The following is a 12947-nucleotide window of genomic DNA, read 5'->3' as shown; positions in this document are numbered from 1 at the left end:
TTGTATTTTATCTTCATTTCTCTTGGTTAACAAGTTTTTCTTTTGTTGTTACAGCACACTCTGTAACATCGCGTGCTTATGTTTCAGTGTCGGAACACCTCATTAAAATGAAAAGAAACAATATATGATGTATCAAACCAGGTTTGAGTCTGGGATCGGGCTTGCCCAGTAATAACAAGAGCTGGAACCATAACAGGTTCAAATCCCTGCTGTGAAGCTGTGGTAAATGAAACATTTTGGAAACCTCTGTGGAGAAACACTGTTAATAATGCACTTTTAACAACTGAATACTATTTTGTCATTTTAAAAATAAAACACCCTAGTTTAAGCTCAGTTAGATCATTGTGTCCTCTTTTTTAAGTGCCTCAGATAATGAGAGATATTGAGGCTTTAGAAGGGATACAACAAAGACCTTAGATGCTGAGATTATGACTCCCTTCATAGGGTAACATACAACCAAGAGGCACAGATTCAGAGTAAAAGATCTCCCATTTAAGATAGATACGAGGAGAAGTATTCTCCCAGAGAGGGTTGTTAATGTGTGCAATTCTCTATCCCAGACAGCAATGTCACTTGGATTTGTGAAATTGTTCAATAGATTTTAGATTTACAAGGGAGTCAAATATTATCAGGAGCAGGCAGGGAAGTGGAAATAAGGCCATAATAAAGATAGCCATGATCTTATAGAAAGCAGAGCAGGCTGAACAAACTCAGGAATTCTATTCCTGTTTCTATTCCTTACATTCTGATTGATCAACATCTCTGGCTCTGAAAACTTGATTCTACAAATGCGGAACTACAATCGTACAGAGCAGCATTTAAAATGTGTAGAATTCTATTCAAATATTTTAAAAGTCTCCACTGTCATAATTATGATTCTTTTTAAACCTACATCTTCCAAATTTATTTTTGTATTTCACTCATTTTTGTAGAATAGAGTTACATTGGCAACTTTTTACTTCCTCCATTATTGTCCCTGTCTCTTCTTTAATCAGCATATTCAATCAGTCTGGCTGTTACTTGTCCTGCCCTTCGATGCCTCAGATCCTCTCTCGGAAATCCTAAATTGATATTGGCATTGTGAAACAGGAAATGTACATTCTCAAAAGTAAGTGGTTAACCTGCTTTCAGGAGACAGTGAGTGGTGATCTGAAAACATAGGGTGAGTTCTGCACAGAAATCTGGGGAGTGTTGCTGGCCATCTTAGAATTTCTAAACCAGGGTTCACTAAAAGTTAGCCTGAAGTGGAACTGTGAGTGCCAGCTTGAAAGATTGGGAATTTGCAATGAAATTATTCTGAAACATAAATGGAATCAGAACTAGTGCTCACCCATCCAACTTTCTGTTCACAGTCATTAACAAGACCGTCTCCCAGGACTGACAAAATTTCTACTGGCATCTGATCAGCTATGAAATGAATCAATCATTACAGCAAACAACTCAAATGTGAAATGAACTCTGATGCCTGTGCACACAGACATAAAAGGAATAAGAGACAGAAAACTGAGCAATTGCATTTCATGATTTTATTATATTGTATCGTTTTAGAAGGTATTGTAATGAGAAGATTCCAGAGAATAGAAAAGGCAGCTGTGTGATGTTAGGATCACATTTACACCAACTCAAATTTCACTGCAGACAACGTCTATCTTCAACAGAAACCTGCACGTCTCTGGAGAGTATCACAGCTCCATGAGTTTATCACAGCGAATGTCAGAACCAAGAATGAACCAAGTAAAAGTGCTACACAATCAAAGTGTGGGAATAGTTAGACTGTCTCAATGTTCTCATTTCCAATCCAGATCCAGTGTCCTTAATCTGTTTCTTTAAAAACCCACCTTGACAAGGGAATTAATCACATTCATTTGTTATAAGTTAATGTGGAGCACTGCTGAGCACAGTCCACAGGCTATTGCCAATGGTATACCTTTACTCATAGTCATTCAAGAAATGAAGACTTTACTGTGCAGCCATGTGACAACTGCAGTGCTGGGGTACTACGTGATCACTGAACATCAACCCGGAAATACCGATCAGGGTGAGTTTTTAATGAGAACGTAAACGAAGGAATTAAGCAGCCTTAGCCAAGCCCACACGGTTGTTCCCCACGTCGAAAATGGAATAATATTCCCCAATGAAAACATCTCCCAGAATCCAGAGGCTTCCACCAGTCACACCAAATCCACTCATGCAGCTTCTTTGGTTGTTGTAAGTGCTCTGTAAGGAAAACAAGCACAGTTAACACTGGCTCATCTCATCATCACCTTTAGTGAGCATGACATCATTGAAGAGTATTGAATATTTTCAATGCATTCCATTAAATCTTTTGAAATTTTAGGTATATTCTAGCACAGTATAGTTATCCAAAAACATACCTGCAAAGTGTAGGCTTGTGGAGGAAGAGGGAAATCGACTCCATTGATTGTGAAGACCACATTGGGCATGTTGTACAGATTGTTACAGTTTATGGTGTACTGCAAGGAAACAGAGACAGTATTCAATCACTGTGTCCATGTAAGGATTTATTAAAAAAAATTCATGGTGCAATAACATAATCCTAACATCATGACAGAACGCAATATGTGTCACAATCTGAATGCACAAATAAAAGTGACAGATTAATGAGAGGAATGGCAGTTTTGAGGATGTAAAGTACTTCCGTTTAGGATTAACTATTAATATTTCTGAATATTTGTTGAAGGGCTACTGGACTCAAAATGTTATCACTGCTTTCTTCCCACAGTTTCTTCCAGACCTGCTGAGTTTCACCAGCAATTTCAGTTTTGTTTTGAATATTTGTGTTCATCTCAACTTTAAAGTGAGAACTGTTTTTTGGATTAAATAGATTTTCCTTCTAATGCTGCACTCTATTTCAAAAGAAACTTCTGTCCTAGAATGTGCAGGTTCAAAAATGTAAAATCTCTTTACCTGAATATTACCGCAAATACTGATGCATTTTGCATAATTTCCGGTGGTGTACGCTGACTAGAGTGAGTATTGTCACATCTTTATTAAAATTAATTTAACATGTACTTCCAATAATTGCATCTTTGGCCCCCCACTCAAACTGTGAGAAACTGATAGGCTTTTGTTGAGTAAATTCTCAATGAGAATTTGCAACATTTTTGCAAATATATTCAACTGCACATTGTAATAACTTAAATGTTAGAAGTGTATTAAAACATGCTATCTCTACCTGGCCATAGTAACTTGGAGTTGCTCCAATGTACTGCTGAATGGTGTTGATGGGTGTGCTGGGACCAACAAGGAGAGAAGTGCCAGTGTCAACAATGGCTGGACAACCTCCACTGCAGGCCACAACCTGCCCATTGATTGTCACCCTGAGGGAGAGAAATGAATCAAGAGTTAATGAACATTCAAAAGCTCCCAAACTGATTGGGCTAATGAACAACACAAAATTAAGTCAGTTCAAAGTATCGATCCTAGTTGTGGATGGGGGTAATCACTTACCGGTCAATGAGGATTTGCCAATAGGCCTCACGAGTGACGGGAACCCAGTGAATTTGACCTGTGTAGTGACTTGAGTCAATTCCACCAAACACAATTTCACTTCCAGATGCACCGTCCTGTCTGTAAAACATAGAAAAACCAGAAGCAAGCTGAGAAGCAAAGAAAAACATCATATTTTTGGTTTAGGGAACTAGTACTTGGTGCTGAGACTTCCTGTATTGTATCAACGTCATTTTCATAATTCACTCGTCAAAAGTCATTGAGTACAAGCTTGCCATTAATACTCTGGGCAACACCAACAATTCCATCAGATACTAACTGCTCAAGTCGAAAAACTATGTCTTTTCAATGAATTAAACAGGTTATAATCTGTGCTCTGCTCGATTTTATTGCTTTCAATTCAGAATTGGGTTGATGACGCCAGAGAAGAGATTCAATGTTGAAATCAAATCACTTTGAAAGAATGCATTTGAATTGATGCATTAATTTCACATCATCAAGATCGCTGTAAATGCCCCACAATCAATTCATTTGTTTGAGTAGTGTTAGGTGAAGGGGACTGGGTTTGGGTGGGTTACACTTTGGCGGGTCGGTGTGGACCTGTTGGGCCGAAGGGCCTGTTTCCACACTGTAAGCAATCTAATCTTAAAAAAGTGTCTTTAATATTGCAGACAAACCTAGCAAGACTTGTAATCAGCAGCTGTAGGAACTCAGTAGAAATATAGTGTGTACTTTATTTTCTGAACCAAAAGATATTTCAATCTGTGCCTTAAGTTTTCTCAACAATGGAGCATTCTCAACTGTCATGTGTGCAGATGCAAAATGTTCAGATGTTCTGATTTGATACAATCCTCAACATTTCAGCCGAAATGACTGCCCATTAACCCTGGGATCGTGCCACTGTGTTCTCGATTGCACAGCTCAGAGGGAAACTTACTAACGGTTTCTACTCGGCAAAATGCCTTGTGAATCTTTCGAGAAATTCAACCTTGGAGAAATACAGAAATGATACTCCATTTTCCAGGCATGCAGTGTAAGTTTTAATTCAACTGCATTTAAAGCATCTATTCCAATGTTCGCAACTGCCAAACAAAGTTGTAGTCTTTCTTTCTCAGTCTCTCTCTCTCTCTCTAAGTGACCACACCTCTATTTAATTAATCATAGGGAGTAGTGACAGGTGACAGTTCATTGAACATCAAAGAGATCACCTCTCCGTCTTCTGAATTCCATGGAATATAGAATGGATTTACAGAGCCACTCATCAATGGATAACCTTCTCATCTCGGGGAATAATTGAGTGAACCTTTGATCAACTGCACATTGGGAACCAAAAAGCACATAGGTCTTCCATATGTGAGGTATTGTACCAGACTATATAATTGACTCTCACATGTTACTCAAATTCACCATTGAGCTTGATTTCATGACATCCCAACACAGGAAAAAGGATATTCATAGTTCAGGCAAGATAGGTATTTTGAGTGAAACATTCACAGGGCTGAATGGACTACATCCGCTCCAATGCCAATGAAAATATCCACTTCATGCTTCATTCAGCGGCATAGAGTAAGAATCATGTGAGAAGTGCTTACCTGGTCAGGTAGACAGAGAAGAGAGGCTCATCCACCAGATGCTGAGACATTAAGTTCTCAAACACAGTTGTAGCTCCTGATGCTGCAAGAGATGGGTAGCCCATGCCCAGAATTCCGTCAAACTTAACGTAGGAAAAGAAGCCACCGGGTTCACTAGTACTGAGACCAAATTCCTGATTGCGGATGTTGATGTTTGAAATCTAGGAAGATAAGGTCAAGTGAGAAAACCTGAGGAATTCAGCAAAACATTGTCTTGTGAATTAAACTTCCCCTTTAATTTGCTTCAACAGTTCTTGTCAAGTAGGCTTCTCAATACCCACACAGCTAATGATGAACACCAATGAGATAAACTAACAATAAAACCTTTTTAAGCAATCCTGGCTTGTGGATACATTTTGGAAAAACAATGAGGGAGGAAATGTATGTCCCTCCTTGAATAGTAGCTTGTGGTTATTTCCATTCAGTTCACTGGGAAGCAAGAAAACTCCAGTTCACTCGGTCTGCATTATTTGTACAACTGTGTTTGATCTCGCAATCGTTGGATTCAGAGTGTTACTGCTTTGCTACGACAGATTCCCAAAACATGTGATATTCCATATGCAACACAATAGACATAAGGATGTGAATTGGCCCGAATGGCTGGGAATATAGGAAACACTTTTGTCAAATTTCTAATGGGAAGGATTCGGACAAGATTTATTTCAAATCATTGTCTTGCAAGTTGGCACGCACTCTGCAACTTTCTCAATACGTATTCACACGATGTCTTGGCTTCTATTTGAAACAACACGTTAGTTGGACTGCAAGAATTTAGTGTCTGCACTTTCTAGCTGTAACATTAGACACTAATTATGAGTGTTGTGTCATTTAATTTATTTGATAAGTTCACAATTGACTTACTCTGACAGTGTCATATCCCAATATTCCATTCATGGCGCCTGTTCCATACTGGATAGATACACCCTGGTTGTTTGAATGGTATGTTGAAGATGCAGTGGGATTGAATCTGTGATGCATTGCTGTAATGGAACATCCATGTCATGATATTAATAAGAAATGTTTGAGCAATTAATCTAACACAGGAAGAGAGCTTTATGTTAAAAAAAATCATCTATTACTTCACGTTTGAAAAATGTTTCAGTTTTTACAAATAATCCTTTCCAAATTCCTGAACCTTCATACATGTTTACCTGTTGCCTTTCGTTTGAGGAGAAATCCTGAAAGGCATTTTGTGTTCATGTGTAATGAGGTTCTCTGTGCAGGACATACGCTTGCTTGTATACATTCATCGAGGAGAAAGTGAGGTCCGCAGATGCTGGGGATCAAAGCTGAAAATGTGTTGCTGGAAAAGTCCAGCAGGTCAGGCAGCATCCAAGGAACAGGAGATTCGACGTTTCGGACATAAACCCTTCTTCAGGAATGAAGAAAGTGTGTCCAGCAGGCTAAAATAAAAGGTGGGGAGGAGGGACTTGGGGGAGGGGCGTTGGAGATGCGATAGGTGGAAGGAGGTCAAGGTGAGGGTGATAGGCCGGAGTGGGGTGGGGGCGGAGAGGTCAGGAAGAAGATTGCAGGTTAGGAAGGCGCTGCTGGGCTCGAGGGATTTGACTGAGACAAGGTGGGGGGAGGGGAAATGAGGAAACTGGAGAAATCTGAGTTCATCCCTTGTGGTTGGAGGGTTCCTAGGTGGAAGATGAGGCGCTCTTCCTCCAACCGTCGTGTTGTTATGGTCTGGCGATGGAGGAGTCCAAGGACCTGCATGTCCTTGGTGGAGTGGGAGGGGGAGTTGAAGTGTTGAGCCACGGGGTGGTTGGGTTGGTTGGTGCGGCTGTCCCTGAGGTGTTCTCTGAAATATTCTGCAAGTAGGCGGCCTGTCTCCCCAATATAGAGGAGGCCACATCGCGTGCAGCGGATGCAATAGGTGATGTGTGTGGAGGTGCAAGTGAATTTGTGGCGGATATGGAAGGATCCCTTGTGGCCTTGGAGAGAAGTAAGGGAGGAGGTGTGGGCGCAAGTTTTGCATTTCTTGCGGTTGCAGGGGAAGGTGTCGGGAGTGGAGGTTAGGTTGGTGGGGGGTGTGGACCTGACGAGGGAGTCACGGAGGGAGTGGTCTTTTCGGAACGCTGATAGGGGAAGGGAAGGAAATATATCCCTGGTGGTGGGGTCCGTTTGGAGGTGGCAGAAATTACGGCGGATGATACGCTGTATACGGAGGTTGGTGGGGTGGTAGGTGAGAACCAGTGGGGTTCTGTCCTGGTGGCAGTTGGAGGGGCGGGGCTCAAGGGCGGTGGAGCGGGAAGTGGAGGAGATGCGGTCGAGGGCATCGTCGATCACGTCTGGGGAGAAACTGCGGACCTTGAAGAAGGAGGCCATTTGGGCTGTATGGTATTGGAACTGGTCCTCCTGGGAGCAGATGCGGCGGAGATGAAGGAATTGGGAATATGGGATGGCGTTTTTACAGGGTCAGAGTGGGAGGAGGTGTAGTCTAGGTAGCTGTGGGGGAGGAGGTGTAGTCTAGGTAGCTGTATACATTCCCCCACATATATACAATCTGGTGAACTGGGGGATGCCCTTCAGTTAGCATTGTCGATGATGTTGCTTAAAAATACAATAATCAAATACATTTAGACACCAGAATTCTTTCAGGGTGGAACTATGTTTGGTCAAAAGCTGGGGATATTCTCTTGGGCATTGAGGGAAATTGAGGATGTTGTGAAACTTGAAAGGATTCAGAAACGATTTACAAGGATGTTGGCAGGGTTGGAGAATTTGAGCTATAGGGAGAGGTGGAATAGGCTGGGGCTGTTTTCTCTGGAGCGTCAGAGTCTGGGGGTTGTCTTGATAGAGGTTTATAAAATCATGAGGGGCATGGATAGGATAAACAGACAAGGTCTTTTTCTTGGGGTGGGGAATTTCAGAACTACAGGACATAGGTTTAGGGTGAGAGGGGAAAGATATGAAAGGGACCTAAGGGACAACCTTTTCATGCAGAGGGTGGTGCGTGTATGGAATGAGCTGCCAGAGGAAGTGGTGGAGGCTGGTACAATTGCAACATTTAAGAGGCATCTGGATGGGTATATGAATCGTAAGGGTTAAGAGGTATATGGGTCAAGTGGGACTAGATTGGGTTAGAAAAATCTGGTGGCATGGACAAGTTGGACCAAAGAGTCTGTTTCTGTGCAGTACATCTCTGTGACTCTATGAGTAACTGAAGAAGATTAGAATTTTTTGTGACATTTTAGACAAGTAGTTCAAGCAAAGCTTTTGCCACCAGCTAATCAGATAAGAGGCAGGATTGAGGGATTGGAGCAAGAAATGCAAAAGGATATCAGGAGGTGCCTTTCTTTCTGCAAGTGGTACTGACCTGGCAGTTGCTGCCCACGGGGGTGACGGTCATCAAACTGATCAATTACTTCAGAAAGAAATTTGATGGGATTTCGAGGGAATCAACCAGTGGAGCTGTGGTGCTGAAGCCGGGAATGGCACTGACACTACAGAGACCAACATGAATTTGAAAGACTGAAAGGTTTTCTGAGATTCCAGGACATAGTGTCAAGAAGAACTCACCTCCATATGACACTTTTAATTTGTTTCGTTTATTTATAACATTGGGGAGTCTTTCTACATTCTTTCAGCCTTTCAATCTGATTTGTCATTTCAAACACAGCACTAACTTTTGCTGCAATGTTCCTGCCCATCTATCTCTTTGTCTTCTATCCTTGCCTCATTTCTGAACATTGTACCATAAACATTTATTGGATTTTTCCTGCTAATTGCCTTCTGCAGGATGGCTGAGTGGGAAGGTCTTCAGCTCTTACCACTTACTATCAGGTGTATCATATTTCCAGGTTGGCAGTCAACCTGTTTCTCTGTGTGATAGACATACTTTCCATGGCCAACAATTTCTCATGTTGAATCAACCTTGGAGTTTCCGTCCCACATGAAGTGAAGATATACGAAAGCAGCAAGACCTCTTACCTTGGAGTACAAACTGGTAATTATTTTAAATTCATGTTAGGTTTTTAGAGTAGGTTCACTCAAATGTTTGTCCATTCCCAGAGAAAGCCTTTGCTAAAACCATCAAGAAATTAGCATTCTAATAAATTTCTCTCCAAGCCTTTTGATGGTTTACAAAGCTCATAGCTAAGCTACAAATATTCAAGAAATATCATTCTCTTTCAATCTTGTTCTACAGCTGAATTCAACAAGAAAAGTGATCATGTGGAGAAACATGTTTAAATCGGCAGTAACATTTACTCACTGCATGACTGTTCAGAGCAGTAAACTGAAGGGACCCAGAGGTTGGATGAGCCTGTGTCAAAGATGACGGTGAAACTCTGTGGTGGATTCCCAATGCTGATTGCTCCATAGTATGACAACTGTCAGCAAGAACGAGAAGAGCACAACTTATCAACTGGGAATATAGTGAGCAACGCGTGTTATTCATCTTGTTATATTCTATACCCTTTAACAAAGGTAAATCCCCCTATAACCACTTTATGAAATAAATGACATAGACGCAGTCAAGTTAGTTTGGAAGAATAAGCGATCTTTCTGTTCTGTTGTTTTGCTGAGTAATATATCCCATTGCTAAGATGATGTTACATTTCAATTTTCACCCTTTTGATCTCAAATCATATCTCAAATCCAACTGCTGTTAAAAATAATGCCAAACTGTTATACTAGACCAGCCAGCAGCTCTCCCGCAGCTAATTAAGTGCAAACTGTAATATCAGCCATTGGTGAGAAAAGGTGTCACCAGTAACTTCTTACACTGCAACAGAAGCTTTGACGTTATACTGGATTTGGTATTCTGCATCAAGCTCCATACAATCAGAGAATAGTTACAAGCAAAGCAGATGGTCATTCATTGCAGCATGTCTTGCTGACTCACTACAACAGTAACTCATGTAGTCCTCCTCCATTATCTTCCCCCACAATCCTGGAAGCATTTTTATTCAGTTAATTCTCCAGTTTCATTTTGAAAGTTGCAATTGAAGTAGCCCTGTCCACCCTATTAGGCAGTGCATTGGAGATCCTCGTCAATAGCTGTGCTCAATTGTTTTTCCTCAAACTCCATTTCTTCCTTTCCTAATCACCGTTCCTCCAATGGGGAACTTCCGTTCTGTCCACACTCTCCTGATCCTTCATGATTCAGAATCTTCCAACAAACTTCTTTTTGACTCACTCCTCGTCACACAGAACTGCCCCAGCTTCCACCCGTGTGAACTATCCCTGTGACTGAGATTCCTCGTCACCTCTGAACCCATTCTCGTAAATCTTTTCTGGACCTTCTCTAATGCGTCATTCCTTAATTGTTGTGTTTGGAATGGACATAATGCTCTAGTTCAGGCTGAATCAGTGTTTTATACAATAACTTCCTTGCACCTATGTTCTGTGCAATTATTTATAAAGCCCGTGTACCTTATTAATTAATTAGTTCTGCCACCTTCAAACAATTTGTACATGTGTACAATAAGATCTCTTAACTCCTGTACCCTCTTTATTTCATATTGTCTCTCTGACCTTTCTACTGCAATGTATAACTTCACACAACGATGGTAAATTTTATCGAATAAGTGTTTGCCCAATCCAGTGAACTATCTCTGTCCTCTTCATTTTGACTTCTACGTTTCACACAGTTCACATTACTTCTGAATTTTGTTTCCCCTGCAAAGTTTGACACTGTGCCCTGCACATCCAAGTACAGACCATTGAAATAGACCAAATCTTTAAATATTGATCCCAGGGGAAACCAATCTTATACCTTCCTCCAAACTGAAAAAGATAACTGCTCATCACAACACTTCACTACTTGTCACTCAGTCAACTTTATATCCATTGTGCTAATTTCATTCAACAGGCTTTAACTTTATTGGAAAGCTTGGTCTATGGCACTTGGTCAAATGGTTTTAGCTCGTCTACACATTATGACAATCTGTTATTTGAAAAAAATAAATAATTTACTTAGCTTTCCCCAACTAATCCATATTTCTCCGAGAGATTTTCAGCATATGACAACAGCCACACTTGATATCTAAATTCCATCCTTTGGGTTTTGTGTTGTTAATTATAACAGGTTAAAGAACAACATCATGTCTTCCAAAAGCACAGTTTATCTACTGAATTGTTATCACTGATTAACAAAAGCCTCATGGAAGATGAAAATATATGCAGAAGCTTCAACAAATATAGTTTATGATGAATTTTTTTTTGTCGATGGGTGACTTACATCTAGGTAGTTAATCATTGGTTCCGTTGTATCCAGAGATTGGCTGCAGTAGGGCACTTGATATTTTGAGCAGAGATCATATGGATGTTTCATCAGGAATTCTTCCAGCAGCCCTTTCTCCTGGAGAACATCACGGGCAGATTTGCCCTTAAACAAAGGCATTCTGACAAGAAAAGAACAAAAGTTAGAAATTTTGTCATGTCTTATTCGTCCTCGCTGTCTGGTTATACATTCTCTCTCATCATTTGACGATTTCTGACCTGATCACACATTCCGAGAGCTGGATACAAGCGAGGGCGACAAGTAGCCACTTCATGGTGCCAGTTGGGTTGGTTCAGAGACTCGTCAGAATCTGAAGTGTTGTGCCTGAGCAGCGACGTTTATACTGACTGTAATCAAACTGCTCCATTGTCACGAGGCCTCCGATACGATCATTCAATATGAGAAGTAAATATTAATGTAGTCATGATTGTTTTATCTCAAATGTAATCTCTCATTAATTAAGGGCACTCATTGACTTCAGTCATAGTCAATTGCGAAAGTTTGGATTTAAAGCAAAGCTTATTTGGTGTTCTGCAATTAATGCCTTATCACTAATAATGTAACAATAAATAAATTTCAAATCAGTTTCAGTCCAATGGTGTTCAAGCTGGAAAATTGCAATCTCTCAAGTTCCACATTATTCGCTTCTGATGGAGCACATGGGCCTGACCTGTGAGTTCTGTAAATTCCTTCAAGGGCAATTGCATCATCAGAAATAGCCACAGTGCAAGTTGAGGCCATCTGCTATCTCAATATTGTGTATGTGAAGTGCGTGGATTGTCCAACTGTGCGGGGTGCAAATCCTGGTCTCAAGCAAACTTGACCTCTGCAGATTGAAGATAGTCATCTCTGTGAACCAGATGGAATCTTGAAAATCTGTGGGCCACAAATCACAAAGATAATATAAGATTTCCTCAGGTACACTAAAGTGTGGAACTGATTTCCTCTCACCTTGAACTTTAAGTGTACTATGTCTTCCTGGGTGGTTTGGGACTGTGAGGAGAAGGTCTGGGTCCTCATTCTCCTAACATGATCCTGACTGGTTCTGCATTCATTGGAATAAAGTCCTTCATCAAACATCCATGCAGAGGCATCCCATGGTCTTTCTTGTTGGAGTGATCCATGTCCCATTGTATGGAGAACGATGTTAAACTGTCATTTGTGAGTGATGGGAATGGTGACTGCTCACATTGCAAATGACCAGTTTTCTTTCAGATAATCTCCTCACTGGTGCACTGCAAACTACAGCAGGGGCTGTTGTTGGTGTGGCTGCAATGTAACAAGGGCAGAGACAAATGGACGGAGAGCACAGATGTTCCAGCAAGTCTGGGAGCAGCAGTAACTTCTAGCAGTTGCTGAACAGCTTCCACAGGAAGAGGCCACTGCTGAAGCTCCCCTCAGGATGTGCAGGAGGTACAGGAGGCCCAGAGTCTTTAGTTCTTAATGCCATTTCCTCTGGATGTGTGAAGTGCAGTGTCATCTCAGGCTGAGGGGATCCCAAAACACTGTCACAGAACCATTCCAACTGTTGGATCATGGCCAGCGACATGGAAGGGGTAGGTGGCCACCTTATTTCGGTGTTTCTAAAGGTGACAGCTGCGGCAAACGTTAAT

The 12947-nt window shown here is 41.1% G+C and overlaps 1 protein-coding gene across 1 annotated transcript; it reads right to left on the bottom strand.

Moving 5' to 3' along the window:
* Window positions 1-2070: 2070 nt before the first annotated feature.
* LOC132828155 (pepsin A-like) lies at window positions 2071-11608 on the bottom strand. Its single transcript, XM_060845081.1, has 9 exons — window positions 11553-11608; window positions 11293-11455; window positions 9322-9439; window positions 5964-6082; window positions 5064-5263; window positions 3472-3591; window positions 3197-3341; window positions 2376-2474; window positions 2071-2217 (listed from the first exon to the last, which is right to left on the bottom strand). The coding sequence occupies exons 1-9, from the start codon at window positions 11606-11608 to the stop codon at window positions 2071-2073; spliced, it is 1167 nt and encodes a 388-aa protein (XP_060701064.1).
* Window positions 11609-12947: the final 1339 nt, after the last annotated feature.

The sequence above is a fragment of the Hemiscyllium ocellatum genome, chromosome 26 (assembly GCF_020745735.1).
Source record: "Hemiscyllium ocellatum isolate sHemOce1 chromosome 26, sHemOce1.pat.X.cur, whole genome shotgun sequence".
Taxonomy (NCBI): Eukaryota; Metazoa; Chordata; class Chondrichthyes; order Orectolobiformes; family Hemiscylliidae; genus Hemiscyllium; species Hemiscyllium ocellatum.
Note: the sequence above shows the minus strand (reverse complement) of the source record. Positions and strands in the feature narration are given on the sequence as shown.

What these genes read in the sequence shown, in the direction of transcription:
- LOC132828155 (XM_060845081.1), bottom strand. Translation starts at nt 11,608, where the DNA reads ATGAAGTGGCTACTTGTCGCCCTCGCTTGTATCCAGCTCTCGGAATGT. An exon ending in TGGGATATGACACTGTCAGA is followed by an intron (nt 5,264 to 5,963) that starts GTAAGTCAATTG and finishes TTATCTTCCTAG; the next exon opens with ATTTCAAACATCAACATCCG. An exon ending in TGGCAAATCCTCATTGACCG is followed by an intron (nt 3,342 to 3,471) that starts GTAAGTGATTAC and finishes TCTCTCCCTCAG; the next exon opens with GGTGACAATCAATGGGCAGG.